The 16,122-nt window shown below is 36.6% G+C and overlaps 1 protein-coding gene across 5 annotated transcripts in view; it reads left to right on the top strand.

Annotated features, from left to right (window-relative positions):
- The window catches only part of KrT95D (phosphofurin acidic cluster sorting protein KrT95D), a 1,059,178-nt gene that overhangs the window by 731,329 nt on the left and 311,727 nt on the right, over nucleotides 1-16,122 (top strand). For all 5 annotated transcript variants that reach the window (XM_069825465.1, XM_069825491.1, XM_069825473.1 and 2 more), the window contains one exon: nucleotides 239-328. In XM_069825465.1, the coding sequence (XP_069681566.1) occupies nucleotides 239-328 (90 nt within the window). The remainder of the gene's footprint in view (nucleotides 1-238; nucleotides 329-16,122) is intronic.

Below are 16,122 nucleotides of genomic sequence, written 5' to 3'. Positions count from 1 at the left end.
CAATGAACCTGTGGGTTCCTTAAAAAGCCATTTGTAAGTAAGTAAGTAGGTAGGCCCTATGCAGCGGAATATAAACACTGGGATAATTAGGTAAATACCGATGTTTTTCAACCGCTAATGTTAAAAAATCGCATTGCGATTTTATATGTTTTCTGTTTTTGTAATTTCATTTTTCAGTCATTAGTTGTGAGTGCTTTAACTGCAAGAAATATTGTCTGATTACAACTTTATTTTTTAGGGCTCCAAACGGACACTACGGTCAAATGAAATGCTTCTACCTCCGAATGGGCTCCTGGATACGGAGTTGGAGCTCAATTTCGCTCTTCAGGTAAGATACTTTTATTACGGCTTAAGTTCAGTTTTCTCTTAGAAGAGAGCACGTTCCTTATAATGGTTCTTGATTGCATTCCTTGCGTCATACCTAAAAAAAGGAAGTTGCGATATTTGTAGCGAACCGGAATTGATAAGCTTTTTGACATCATTGTCGATATGAACATTAACTGTCAAGATTTATTTTTAAGCTTCTTAATCTAAGAGCAAATTATAAAAAGAAATTCCAGAAAGGATAATTATGTAAGTTGAAAGTGACTTGCATTGTGTCACGCTGAAATTGTTAATAATTCGTTTAATTTATGGAATATATCAATTCTACCGGAAACGTAATTTTTTCTTCTAGATTTCAATTTTCCAACTCTAAGACATGTATGCTTATTATTAACAGATAATTTTCCAAATAAGGTATTATGACTCTATTGAAGTAATGAAATTATGAAAGTAAGCAACAAAACAGACATAACTAGCTCCTGAACTATTTCATTGAAAAAAAAAATGCTTAAATTTAAGCAATACTTGAAATTTGAAATCTTGCCCACAGTCGTAGATAATATAAGAATATATTAGATAAAACTGGGACCTTTGTGGAGCCATTTTTTTATAAACTTAACACGGTTTTCATGAAATATCATAGTTTTGATAGTAACAAATAAGATTTTCTTGATAATGATAGCATATTTGTAGCGCAAGTGTAACAGCTAAAAATTTGCCTTTTTTAAATAAACAATGTTTTAGTTTGAAGTACTGGTTTTGTGTGTGTCTGTCTCTATGTGTATGTGTGTACAATATACTCGTTAATATGTGCATTTGCTTGAATTGCCACGTTCGTCTTCATCATTTATTGCAGGGAAATCGCGATTTTGGTGACATTTTATAACTCATACCAATCATTCTTTCGTATTTCGTATTAGGACCTAACAACATAATTAATTGTTCGGATTGACTTTATCCAGTTTGTTTTGACTCGAGAAAGTGCAATTTCGTAATGGAAGTAGATTATAGGCTACAAAAAATATATATGTTTCGGTGAGACCTTCGATAAAACTTCACGCATATATATGTGGTATCGTAGAAGACATACATATACTGCTACTGTGAGATGAGCTCATTTAATATATTCAGACATAATCCCAGAAAATATGATGATGTCATCTTCTGACGTTCAGAATGTCTTTGAAACTAAGTGGAAGAGTAATAATTTGTTATTGCAAAAAAATAATGTTAGCGGGTGTAATGTAGCACGTTCTACACTATGTTAGAATAAGTTCTGCGAATGCTTACATCATTTCTTGCCATACGTTCTGTACTATGTTGATTTTCCTAATTCTTGCGAATCTGTTCAGTCTTAAATTCTATCTACAGCCTATTAGTTTTCTATTTGAAGCATGATTGTAATTAGTGCCTGGAACCAAACACTTTGGAGTCAGATCCTCTTAAAAGCCTATCGCCATCCATTTAGGCTACCACTATTTCGGCTACTAAGAGTAAGATGCTTTTGCATGTCCGTACGTCTGGAGCATGACTCCTTTAAATATATTGGAGCTTTTAATTTGGCATATTTTCTTCTCAGCAGAATAGAGATTTCGAGCTTTTTTTTTTTTTTTAAGTGTTCTATATAAGTAATTGATTTGCCACATCCTAGCTTTTCAAGCAGCAAATTCCCCCTTTTGCGTTTCTTTACAGATTCAGTTTATATTTGGGGTAAGTACCCATTCTTAAACAACGTGTTTCAAAATTATGGTAACATTTTCATATGGTTATTATTAAGTAATTATTAATGATACAATAACTTGATGCATATAAAATAAAGAAACTCGAAGTTTTTATTGGTTAGTTATAAACACTCACTTGATAACTTTTGCTAAATGGCATAAATCAACATGATACTCAAATTCTTGCCACAGACACTCCAACATAGAGTATCTCTGTTTATGGATGTAATCGCAGCAATGATACGATGCTTATTTCTTCAAGGTCTTGGGGATGAAATGGCACATCCTTCAAAGAACAAGTACAACATGCTGTCAAGTCTGGTGACGTGAGAGATTAAGGGCGATAAGCCAGATCGCGGTAAATGGTAAATTCGGAAATGTCTACGAAACAAACTTTATACCATTGTTACTGAATCTGTTTTCGCAAATTGCAGAAATCAAAACTATTTATATTGTGAGTTGACATTTTTTTTAATAATGCCTCCCATGACAACAAATAATACGCTCTCCGAAACTTTGAATTTTAAATCTTGAAAGTTTAACTATAAATGACGTGAACCATGTTAATGTCTCGTTAATACTTAATAATAATAATCATATGACGTTATCATTTTGAAATATATAATGAAACCAATGGGAAGAGAATAGTTAAGTAAATCGCAACTGTTTTTATAATACCTCATGTTATTTGTAATAAAATTATATTTCACATGCTTATTTTCAGATTAATTGACTCATTAGTACTGAACATGAATAAAAAAATTAATTTTGTTTATGAGAGAATTTTGTACGTACACAGCCAGGCAGGTGACTTCCGGAAGACTACGGGTATTATGATTCCGTATGGGCGATGCTGAACACCTGCATTTTCGCGAAGTACTTGGATAGTTTCTTTGAACTATGGCTGTGAGGGTGAGTTGTGCATCCTGGATGAAACATGTATCACAGGAACTTCGCACACACTCTGTATGGGTTATGCGCGGTTACGGATGGAGCTATATCATATCCTCGCTGCATTTGTTTTAACAGCGTTGCAGCTTGCGAGTGGCACTTCGGATGAGTCTAGTAGGCTACCCAGATTCCATTAGATTAGACGTTATCCTCTGTAGAGCAAGGGTTAATTGGCGGCGTATTGTTACGTTGGCTTCTCGTGCAACTCAGGAATCCTCGGAGGTCGTCTGTCAAGAATAAATCAATATTCCCTTTCGTTTCAGACTAGCCAACATCCTACTGCTTCCGTTTAGTAGCAATACTGTTTCTTCGAAGAATTTCAGTTGAAAACAAATATGTTGATGACCGAAATACCGACATTATAATGTTAGCCTATGTATAGTGTCATCAATTCATTTTTATTTGTGTTGCCAGATGTGATTACATGTGCTATGTACAGTAGATGGTTTAGAATGCTATCTTTCTAGCCTCTTCAGAGTTTTGCGGTACAGTATTTCGTCACCGGAAATATTTTACTTCACGGATAGTAACAATGACTTTTGGTGTATCATTATTAGGGCTTGGATCTTGATGATCTATAAATCATGAAAAAATTTCCTAAAAACAATGCATTTATGACCTAAAAATCTTAAAAAAAAAAAGTCCTAAAAATTGATCTTATGTAATTGGCTTAATAGGAAAAGAGATTTTGTACTACTTAATATTAGACAGTAATTAAATGAAATTATAGTACCAACATTTAAGTTTATTTAATTTTATATAATTTTTTTCTAAGTACTGTAGTACACTTTAATTAATTACTTTACCTGATGTAGTTTTCCATGTAGTCCACCACAACGCCACTCTTATCCGGAACTGGCAGGCATAGAGGAGAAGGGGTGGTTGGACGATCCATTACATAGGGTGTACTACGTTAAAATGATAATATTTGTGTAGAAAAGCGATTAAAATAATATACAAAATAATGGGTATTAATGGACGAAATATATAGACAAAATATCAAAGGAAATAAATATTATTTTACATTAATAATGGGGATTTATGGCCAAAATTAAATGAAAATGCCTAAAAAAAATGACCGTATAAAACAAAAAATTCTCTTATGAGTTGAAACAGGCAAAAAATGCAAAAAAAATGCCCTAAAAATATGTCTTAAAACACTTAGTTTATCACATAACATATAAATACTAAAGCAGCTATGTTTCTGGCTTACTAGAGAAAAGATGCAATTTCATCAAAATCCTAGCCCTAATCATTACTAATTTTCATTATGTGAGAGCAATACTGTAAACAGTGCAGGAAATGATTAACATAGTATATTATATAATAATGACTTCGTAACATGCATTCAAATCAGATAGATTATCATCACCAATGACAATGTATAAAAATATGTGTCAGACATAGCAAGAGTGACATTTCATGTATCATTAGTAATCTACATTATGAGATAAAGCCACGAACAATACAAAGAATTATATACCGGTACAATAAATATAACGATACGTTCTTATTACACCAGAAATAATGGCGCTCTGATGTTACAGGAGTGGCATACACCATAGTCTTCATGGTACCCCATAGAAAATAATCAAAAGGTGTAACATCAAGTGACCGTAGTGAGCATGGCATAGGTCCTCCTCTACCAATCTATCGATTTGAGTATGTGGCGTCCAGGTGGCGTCGCACATTTGCAGCAAAGTGAGCTGGAGCTCTGTCGTGTTGCAGCCACATTATCTGACGAACCTGTAGTGGCACCACATCCAATAGAGTAGGAAGAACATCTCAGAAAAATGAGGCACCTCGGGCCTGTTAGTTTGTTTGACAGTAAATATGGCCCAATTAACTGGTTGCATAACTACGTAATTAGGACACTAAAAACAATCCGCTGAAACTTCGATCAGTTTACCATCCCGCCCAACATACTAAGCGTTGTCGGTATTGTTTCTACACACCCTGTATGTTATTTGTTTGATTTCGTTTATTTGTACCAGGCAATTCTTATCTAAAAGCTGAGTTTTATTCCAACGCTGGTTTTAAGGAAGATATGATCCGATCGTTTATACAATTAATTGTAATTTTGGCCATATATGGATGGGCTTTTAGGATTTAAAAGACTATGTAGAATTATCAAGTAGCTAATTAAATACTGTATGCTAATAGATTGCAGATTTAAGCGGTCAAGATATTCAAATCAGTTAAAAGCATGATCATTTTTAGGTCAAAATACTCGAAGGTACTAATGTTAAATATTTATTACGAAGCTGCAGAAAAATTACCTATAGGAGATAAGAACTGAAATAGATACCGTCAGTAGCTTGTTTCAAAATTGTGATATACGACGGACTCTCTGACACAAATCACGCTAAAATGTTATTCTATTGAAAGAAGATATTGAGAAATACAGAACCGGAATTAAATACTTAAATAAAATCGTGTATCGGCAGTGAAAGTTTCAATGGATCATAATAGAACTTCTTTTAATAATGCCAACATTAGTATTAAATTAAATTCCACTATTACTAATATTAATCAAAATAAGACGAGTGTCGGTAATAAATTTAGTAAACATCATGTGGTTAGCTGGATTTAAAAGTTAATGCGCGATAGAATAACTTAACTGCAACGATACTATAGATATAGACACATGGGACATTAAGGTTGATCTTAGGAGAAGGGGGTGATAGATACGTCACAACAGATTGGAATACAAATATAGTAAGATACAGACTATAATTAAACGATTTATGACGACACTAATGCTTCAGTACATACTCGTATGTTGACTGCTCTACGTCCTCGTGTTCTGTATTTGTTTTAGGCTATAATACAATAAGTTACACATGCGCAGTATCTCAAAGATAAATCTCAGTCTGTTGTCACCTAAACATTCTAATTATATCTATATATATTTTATAAAATTTCGATCCCTATAGAATTGTTCCAGTAACCTACCATTAAATTAGTTTTCATCATTTAACTAACTAGCTAATTCTACTTAATTAAAAGTATTTATATATTGCATATAGATTGAATTGGATAATAAATTATTACTTTTTCGTATAGGCTTTACCTCACTTTAAATAAACATACACTGGTCGGTAAAATTTAACTCAAGTTTGTTGCTGTAGTACCTTTACTGTATTGTACTGGTTGAGTGGAAGAGAAGGCCTTATGCCCTTAACTCTGCCAGCGAAAATAAAACATTCTACATTCTAAACATTGTTTGCATTGTGAAAACTTCCGTTCCACATCACACATCGTGACAGGAGCATACCGAAAATACATAACATCATGATTGTTGAAATTATACACTCCAACTCTTTCGGCGGTCCGTTTACCTAATAACACTTCGTTTATTTTACATAATTTTGAATATCCAGTATTTTTACACAGAACGGCGTTCAACTTTTGCTTTAAGCGTTCTCCGACTGGTGACGTTGATGCCTCATTCAATCCTTCAACCATCTTATCAACTAATTTTATCAACTGAGGTTTGTTAACATTGCAGTGTCTTGGACACTCCCTCAAGAATCTGCTATATGAAATTCAGTTGTATTTTCACATCTGTCATATGGAGATTTTAGATTTCTGATCCAAACACAATCATTCCCATCCAAGGTGTTAATTACATTATATATATATATATATATATATATATATATATATATATATATATATATATATATATATATATATATATATATGAGTGTTTAAAAATACGGGACATAATTTCAGGTATGTATTTCCCACATGTAGACAATCAAAATAGTTCATTACAACATGTGTCCAGAAATGCTTTATTTCCGAGTTACGGCCTTCACAAGATTGAAATTCACCGGAACGTTTTTCTTTCCGCAGGTCGTTGCCGTCAAAGGAGACATTAAGAGGGCACTCTGACAGTTCATTCCGAGGCGAAGGTTACATTCAGTGTTGTCTACGCGTTAGACTGTGCGACATGTATTCAAATCAAGAGCTGGCAGAGATACACTTCATGTACGGTAAGGCGGACGGCAATGCTGCTGGCTGGCTCGTCGTTTGTACCAGGCGCGAGGTACCCACAGCGACAATGTCCAGATCGGAAGACATTTGTACGTCTCCATTACCGTCTGTGCGAGTATGGAAAATTTAACTCTCCTGGTTTGGGAAGGGGACAACCAAGATCTACAACTCCAGAAGTACAGGAGGAGATTCTGGAGGCTGTGAACATGACTCCTTCTATCAGCACACGAAGTGTAGCGTTGCAAGTCAATGTTCTTCATACGACTGTCTGGAGACTGTTGAAAGATTATCAATTGTATCCTTATCATTTGCAACGTGTACAGGCCCTGTCACCAGCAGATTACCCTGCACGAGTTAGGTTCTGTCAGTGGTTCTTGCAGCAGTGTGGTGTAAATCCGAACTTTCCTGCCTTATTATTTACAGATGAAGCACAGTTCACACGAGATGGCATAACAAATTTCCACAATCAGCATGTATGGGCGTATGAAAACCCACGTGCAACTGTTCCATCTCATCACCAGGTGCGGTTCTCCCTCAACATGTGGGCCGGTATCATTGGTGATCGATTAGTTGGACCCCATGTACTTGTAAACAGACTTACGTGGCAGGCGTACACAAACTTCCTGGAAAACACCATAACTCATGTTTTAGAAGACACTCCACTGATCAATCGTCAACACATTCACTTCTTGCATGATGGCGCTCCTGCACACTTCAGTCGTACGGCTCGCCGGTACTTGGATCGAAGGTTTCCTGATCGATGGATAGGTAGAGGTGGCCCAATTGCTTGGCCTCCACGCTCACCTGATCTGAACCCTCTCGATTTCTACTTGTGGGGCCATTTAAAATCATAGGTTTATTCGTCTCCGGTGCCTGATTTGGAATCCATTCGGAATCGAATTGTGGCATGTTCTGAGGACATACGCAATACTCCTGGAGTTTGGGATCGTGTTCGCAGGTCAATGAGACATCGATGTGAGGTCTGTATTGAAGCAGGAGGTGGACATTTTGAACATCTTCTGTAATGACAACGACCTGCGGAAAGAAAAACGTTCCGGTGAATTTCAGTGTTGTGAAGGCCATAACTCGGAAATGAAGCATTTCCGGGCACATGTTGTAATGAACTATTTTGATTGCCTACATGTGGGAAATACATACCTGAAATTATGCCCCGTATTTTTAAACACCGTGTATATATGTATATATATATGTGTATATATATATATATATATATATATATATATATATATATATATATATATAATTTGAACTGGGAATGGAAATTACGGGAAAACGGCTGCACGGATTTGAACGAATGACTCCTCATTTTGAAGGTTGGAACTCAAAGATTTTCAGAAAAATAGTAGTTTTCAGTGAAATGTCAACTTTCCTACATAATTTTCCTATTTTCTAAAATCCAACTGTCATCAGTTTTGAGAACTAATTGCTTTTCAGAATAAGACAGATACTAAAATAAACAATGTCATGGAGGCCATGACTTCAGAATTGCCAACAGATTCTCTGACATAATGCCAATAGGTCGACCTTCATTTGTCTCTATATTTGTTACTAAAAATTTCAAAACTTATTACGAAGGTTATATCGGTTATATTATCATGAATAAAATTTACATATCTGATTCTCTGATGTGTAATTATCTTAGTACAGCTATGTAATGTGTATAGGTTATTAAAAACTACAAAACTCAAGAAGGTTTGTTGAAATTATTTCCATTAAAAATGAAATATTACAGGTAATTGTATGGTGTATTTTGTCACTGATACACATTGATACTATTACTGATGATATGAAAATGAAACCTTTTGGGGTTATGTAAGTAAACGTAGAGAATAACTTACATTAGATCTCTATAATTTTCTGAGTATCGGCTATACATACATAAGTTATTAAAAGTTACAAACCTTACGTAAGACATAATATTGTTATCCACAATGAAATACTTTTATAGTTATAAATCAAGTGGTGTGAGTCTTTTTTAGATGTGGCGGTGCGGTGTAGATATGTATGTGTAATTCGCTAATTATCTTAGGTAGAGCCATTATTAATTATTAATTGAGTCATGCTTCCTATTCTGGGCCTTTAAACTGTATCAAATTTATATTCCTTTGGTTTCATCAATCAGATCCGTGAACTCTACCAAGCAGATCATTTTACTGTACGAAAAATAGCAGAACATTCCATTTCTTGCTGACATGACTAGTTAGTTTATTTCCCACAACCAGCACCGAATATAAAGCTGAAACAGTTAATGATTTTCGATGGATGATTTTATTTACGATTTATATTATACGATTCCACAACTCTGTACAGCATCCGCCTCATTTTCAGCATCTCAACAATGGATTCCCCACAACAGGCTCTACTGTTGAAAATACGTGGGAAAATACATAACTTACATCTCTGATCTTCAGCGACTACTCATTGCGAGCTATTGGCGCGATGTTCAGCATTTACTGGTATCTAATACACTTCAAAATGTCATATTCTTGCCAACAATCTGCAATGACCTGAAATAGCTACTACTTCCACATGAAAAAAAAAAAACCGCTGATCGTCTTGATATTGATAGTCCTATATGCGTTTCCTCATTGAAACTCAAAGAAATGAAGATGGATATGTCCAAGGAAAGCATTTGGCATAAAATCCATTCTGAGAGAAGTTCTTTTTAAAAAGGGATACATTTGACAAGGTTAAATTTCATTGAGTTATTACGTTGCTTTCAATATTGTATATTTCGAGGAGCATGTTTCATTATTATGGAAGCAAATAAGTTTCAAAATATAATGATATTCTGTCTGGAAAATAAACCTGAAAAATCTGTATTTAAACTTCTAATGAACTTAGTCCGCAGCATTTGCTGCACAAGCCTCTAGTAGTATTGTAATATCTAGCATAGTAAGTACTGTACCTGCGTCAAGCCAAATTCCTCGTCGAGTTATTATGAGCCTTCAGTGTAGTAGAACTTTGGGTTTTGAGTCCTTAAATGTGTTAATTTGTTATGGAGCCTTTAAGAATATTTTCTTACAGTTTGATATAAATCTATCTTACATCATTTAAGGATGTTCGTATTTCTTCGGCCATCCCGTGGCATCCATTTGCAAGACATGTTAGGTGTATCATTTTTCAATACTTCGTTTGAAGTAATGTTTTGGTTGCTTTATTATAATGTCGTAGCATCCGTCACGAAGAGAAGCACATTCTCATGCTTAGCACCAGTCGACCGCGAAAGAGCCATGCCCTTAGAAAACACATCGACAATAGTATAATGATTTGCTTCATCCAACTTCTAACACTTCACTTGTCAATAGAGAGTTCTTCCCTGGTCTCTCAGGCAAGTGAATTCCGACGAACATAAACACAATTCTGTTGGCAAAATCCTGAGATTCATCTATTGAAACCAGGATCTTGTTCTTTCCTACATACTGCCTAACGTTACTTAAGGTTTTTTCACAGCACTTGTCTAAATAATGTCGCAATGTTGTCACGGAAGGTATTTGTATGTTTCCATGAATGCTTTAAATGTGGAATTATTCATTTTATTGAGCGAGGTATTTGCAGCAATCATCAATCCATAAAGATCTAAATAAAAGTAAGATTTCTTGATAGTGAGTACATTAGATGTTCTAGGCCAATATCCTAAGATGTAAAATGTGTAATATGGTTTAACAATGGTTCTTTTATATGTTGTCCCCACGTCATACACTAATGTCTGTGAAAAGTGTAACACCATGAAGGAACGTAGATAGGCATGTGAAAATTATACTAAATATAAAACAGGATATGACAAGCAATTGATTAGAATAAAAAAAAAATGGTTTTGCATCCCTGCACCCAGCAGTGCCCTCTGAACTGTTGTGGTAGGCGCATAAATAGAGGGCTATTGTGGAGCCCGACGAGCAGTGTATTAGAGTCAACGACGTAAACCTTTCTCTAAGAGTCACTATGCCTCGTCGTGCTAAAAGGGCGCAGTATAAACAAACAACAGAGTTTGAACTGGGACGAATGATTGGCCGGCGTGAAGATAGCTTTTCGTATTGCAATATTGCTGCTCGTGTGGGACATCATGTCACTTCAGTGATGGGAGTATGGAAGCAGTGGACCGAAGAGAATCGGACAAATCGAAAATCTGGCAATGGATAACGATCTGTGACGACACCACTGAATGACAGACATCTAGCCTGCACGGTAGTGATGAATCGTTCAGCTTCATCACAACTGTTAGCACAACCGTGGAGCACTATAAAAGGTGTAACATTGTCTGCTCCCACTGTTCGACGTCTGCTTCGCAGAGGCTGGTTACAATCGCACTCCTTTGCGGCGGATTCCCTTGACCTAGATCATCGACGTCTCAGGCTACAATGGGCTTGTGGACACACAGACTGGCGTGCAGTTTGGCAACACGTGGTGTTTTCAGACGAATCCCGTTTCAACTTGGACTACAATAATGGTCGTATATGCATTAGACGATATCGTGGTCAGCGGTATCATCCAGAGTCCATTGTCCAGCGTCATACTGGCCGCACGCCGGACGTGATGGTGGGGCGCGATAGGTTATCATTCACGATCTTGGATGCTACGTAATAGATCGACTATTGATCAGATGTTTTGTATTCGACAGATATTGGAGCAAAAATGGGAGTATAAGGGTACAGTACATCAGTTATTCATAGGTTTAAAAAAGGCATATGACTCGGTTAAGAGAGAAGTTTTATATCATATTCTTATTGAATTTGGTATTCCCAAGAAACTAGTTCGATTAATTAAAATGTGTCTTAGTGAAACTTACAGCAGCGTTCGTATAGGCCAGTTTCTATCTGATGCTTTTCCAATTCACTGCGGGCTAAAGCAGGGAGATGCACTATCACCTTTACTTTTTAACTTCGCTCTAGAATATGCCATTAGGAAAGTTCAGGATAACACAGAGGGTTTGGAATTGAACGGGTTACATCAGCTTCTTGTCTATGCGGATGACGTGAATATGTTAGGAGAAAATCCACAAACGATTAGGGGAAACGCGGAAATTCTACTCGAAGCAAGTAAAGCAATAGGGTTGGAAGTAAATCCCGAAAAGACTAAATATATGATTATGTCTCGTGACCAGAATATAGTACGAAAAGGAACTATAAAAATTGGAGATTTATCCTTCGAAGAGGTGGAAAAATTCAAATATCTTGGAGCAACAGTAACAAACATAAATGACACTCGGGAGGAAATTAAACGCAGAATAAATAAGGGAAATGCCTGTTATTATTCGGATGAGAAGCTTTTGTCATCTAGTCTTCTGTCAAAAAATCTGAAAGTTAGTGTTTATAAAACAGTTATATTACAGGTTGTTCTGTATGGTTGTGAAACTTGGACTCTCACTTTGAGAGAGGAACAGAGATTAAGGGTTTTTGAGAATAACCTTCTTAGGAAAATATTTGGGCTAAGAGAGATGAAGTTACAGGAGAATGGAGAAAGTTACACAACACAGAGTTGCACGCATTGTATACTTCACCTGACATAATTAGGACCATAAAATCCAGACGTTTGAGATGTGCAGGACATGTATCACGTATGGGCGAATCCAGAAATGCATATAGAGTGTTAGTTGGGAGGTCGGAGGGCAAAAGACCTTTGGGGAGGCCGAGACGTAGATGGGAAGATAATATTAAAATGGATTGGAGGGAGGTAGGATATGATGGTAGAGACTGGATTAATCTTGCTCAGGATAGGGACGAATTGCGGGCTTATGTGGGGGCGGCAATTAACCTCTGGGTTCCTTAAAAGCCAGTAAGTAAGTATTAACAAAAAATGCCTGTGGTGGGGACTAGTATCTCGTCCATAAACCACCTGCGTCAACAACTGCCTCATTCTGCGCGGCATGGAACAAGATTATGGAACATGGCCATTTGCTTCCACGCATCTAGAACTCTGTCCCACAATTCGTTAGCTGTCTGAACGGGTGGTTGTTCTGTCCAATTAGGACGTAGAATCTGTTTGACTGTACCCCACAAATTTTCAATCGGATTCATATCTGGTGATTTTGGAGGCCAGTCGACCAGGTCGACATCAGGCCTCCTCGTAAACCATCTTTGAATCCGGTTGGCGGTTTGTAGCGAGTGATTATCCTGCTGGAAGAAAAAAGTGTTCCTTCTGGATATCGTTCTCGGGCGGAAGGGATCATTACATTTGCCAAAATGTGTTCGTAGACTTCTGCCGTAAACCGACCGTGGATGCGTTCCAGAAGTCCTACCCCATCGTATGACATCCACCTCCAACACGCGACGCTCACGCGACCCGACCTGTTAAGTCGTCCCACGAAGCGTTCATCGTATCGGTGGCCATCCATATGATAAATTTGGGCAGGGCCATCGTTGCTCCTGGAGACAATTACCTAGTCGGAGAAAATTACATTTCTCTAGTCGAAATCTTGTCTGAGAGTAGCATACGCTAAACGGTCCACGTCATCCTCCATCGTCAAATGTTCTCTCCTCACAGCTCGGCGACACCATATGCCACGCTCTCTGTTGTCTCTCTGCCATTTTCAAGCGTAATGATGAGACAGAACATTTTACTAACAGACAGGATTATTGCTTGGAAGAGAGAGGGAGCTTTATTATTTATTTTATTAGAATTTGGGCATATTGTAAGAGATGTCGCCACATAAATATAGCTTTGCGAGACTATATGATGGCAAATTTATAATAAAAAAAAGAGATTGTAGGAGATTCGAACGTTGAGCTACTACTATTAACTCGTTCAATAGATCAATGCCGTAACAACTTACGCTACTGCGACTGTTAATATCGTTTCACCATAATACTTTGTTTTCCTGTTCATATTCGCTTCGGTTGTTTTTGTATTAATTTATTCTTTCATTCTTCAGAGGCCCTGAAATATCTAGATTCAACCCTCCATTCGATATTATAACATATTTTAGACTCTTAAACAAAATATAGCAAATTTAAATTGTTTACTTATGTGTTACCCGGTGAAATACGACTTTGACGAGACGAGCATGCGCAATGTTATGTCTGGCTCATTCTTTTTGCTGTTAAGTGTACGTATGCGTTTTTGGTATTTTAAACAAGCACAATGAGAAACTACACTGTTTAACTACTCTGCTCAAAACAATTAGGGGACACACTATGAATTACATAAATATATATATATATATACATATATATATATATATATATATATATATATATATATATATATTTCATTGGATAAGGATAGACAGGAAAATTTATAAATACATTGGATAAAGGGAGATAAGTCATAGAAATGAGTTGGAGATAAATGAAAATTAAACTTGGAACCCCTATTGCAAATAATATTCTTCACATATAAAACACATCAACTCTTAGTATTCTTTTGAGTTTTGCACATTCACTTGTCTTGTTTAATGTAACTTGTGTGTTCATCTGGGGAACAAAATTTCATCTGTACAAAAAAATTACTTATCCCCCTTCACTCGAGCACCGCAGTATTTATGACACGATTTAACACCAGGCAATTAAAAACAAATGAATAATGAATTTTTATGCCAACAAACAACTTTATTTAACAATTGTACTAAGTAAGCACTTATACCTTGTCCTAAATTTTCAAACTTAAATACCCTTTATAAAGGTCTGTACTCCCATTCCTTCTTTAGAACATTTCCAAGTTCCATGTTTGTGTTTGTGGAGGTTTGAGCTCATCGCTGGCCACTCCAATAGCTCAATTTCATTCTCCCTTAGGAAATCTCTAATGACAGGAAGCACTACATTTTCTTCCAGAACGTCCTCACTATGTGTGTGTGTGTGTAATGCCTACCCACTTCACTTGCGTGATTCGGGTTCCGCATACTGCTGGTAAATGTCAGGCTATAACCCATTTTCAAGTTGCACACCACATCGGCGGGCCATGTTATGCATGATGTGTATCTGTGAAGAGTTATGTCGTGTAATAGGGTTCAATGTAAGTGTTCGTGTAAGTGTAGTGTAGGGAATGAGTGATGATGATGAGCAAGGGAGAAGGGGAAACCCGGTGCCGGCACGTAGCCTACTTCTGTCGAATAGCACCAAGGGGGTTGCCAGACTTAACGTCCCCATCCGACCGACGAATCACTATCAACAGTGACATGCACTGCGGAGAGGTTTTGTAATTAATCCTCCTAGTTCCGAGCTAGAAATTTCAAATGAAAATTTCTGACCCCTCCTGGAATCGTACCCGGACCAGCTAGTCTGGAGGCAGACGCGGTACCACAGAGCTAACTCGGCAATCTTGAACGTCCTCAATATAACGGACAGCATGCAGTCGCCGAGGAACAATTACGAGGTCCGTACAATTGTCGTATACAGAGTGATTCAGACCATCCGTAACAGTAATTTATTTTGGAAACTAGTGCATTAAAATTTTCGAGACAAAAATATTTATGACTAAACCACATGTGAGCTTTCACTTGAGCTTCATTTCATCAATCAGCCCTAACAGGAAATAGGGTCAAGGACGTATCACTTTAAAGTTTCAAATGGGAGTCGGGGTCAAATAAGGTTCCATTTGATAGAGCTCTTCAAAACAAACAACTTTCATAGGAAACGTTTTTATTAATTCCTACTCTTTCAATGAGAAAACGTACGAAAAGGCACTGGGTGATTCGGACCACTCGTAAGTCATTTATTTCGGAAACTGATGCATTAAAATTCTAGAGACAAAAATATTTATAACTAAGGTACATGTGAACTTTCACTTTAGCTTGATTTGATCTATCAGCCCTAATAGGAAGAAGGGTTAGTGGCGTATCATTTCCAAATTTCAAATGGAAGTCGGGTCAAATGTGGTACCATTTCATAGAGCTCTTCAAAACAAACAACTTTAATAGGAAAAGTTTTTATCAATTCCTACTCTTTCATTGAGAAAATGCACAAAAAGCCAATGTCATCAATATTGAGAAATGTTATAAGACGAAAATGTAAACAAGACAATTGATGTTGACATGTTACTGAAAGACTGGACAATTCCATTAATTTTTATAAATGTTCAAATTGTCTCCCGTTTTGAGCAGCACACAACTGTACTCTCCTTCTAACACTGTCATTGACTCATAACATTTCGGCGTGGTCAAGTGATTGCC

Source organism: Periplaneta americana, chromosome 1 (genome assembly GCF_040183065.1).
Source record: "Periplaneta americana isolate PAMFEO1 chromosome 1, P.americana_PAMFEO1_priV1, whole genome shotgun sequence".
NCBI classification, from domain to species: domain Eukaryota; kingdom Metazoa; phylum Arthropoda; class Insecta; order Blattodea; family Blattidae; genus Periplaneta; species Periplaneta americana.
The sequence above is the reverse complement of the archived record's forward strand: the minus strand, read 5'-3'. Positions and strand labels throughout refer to the sequence as shown.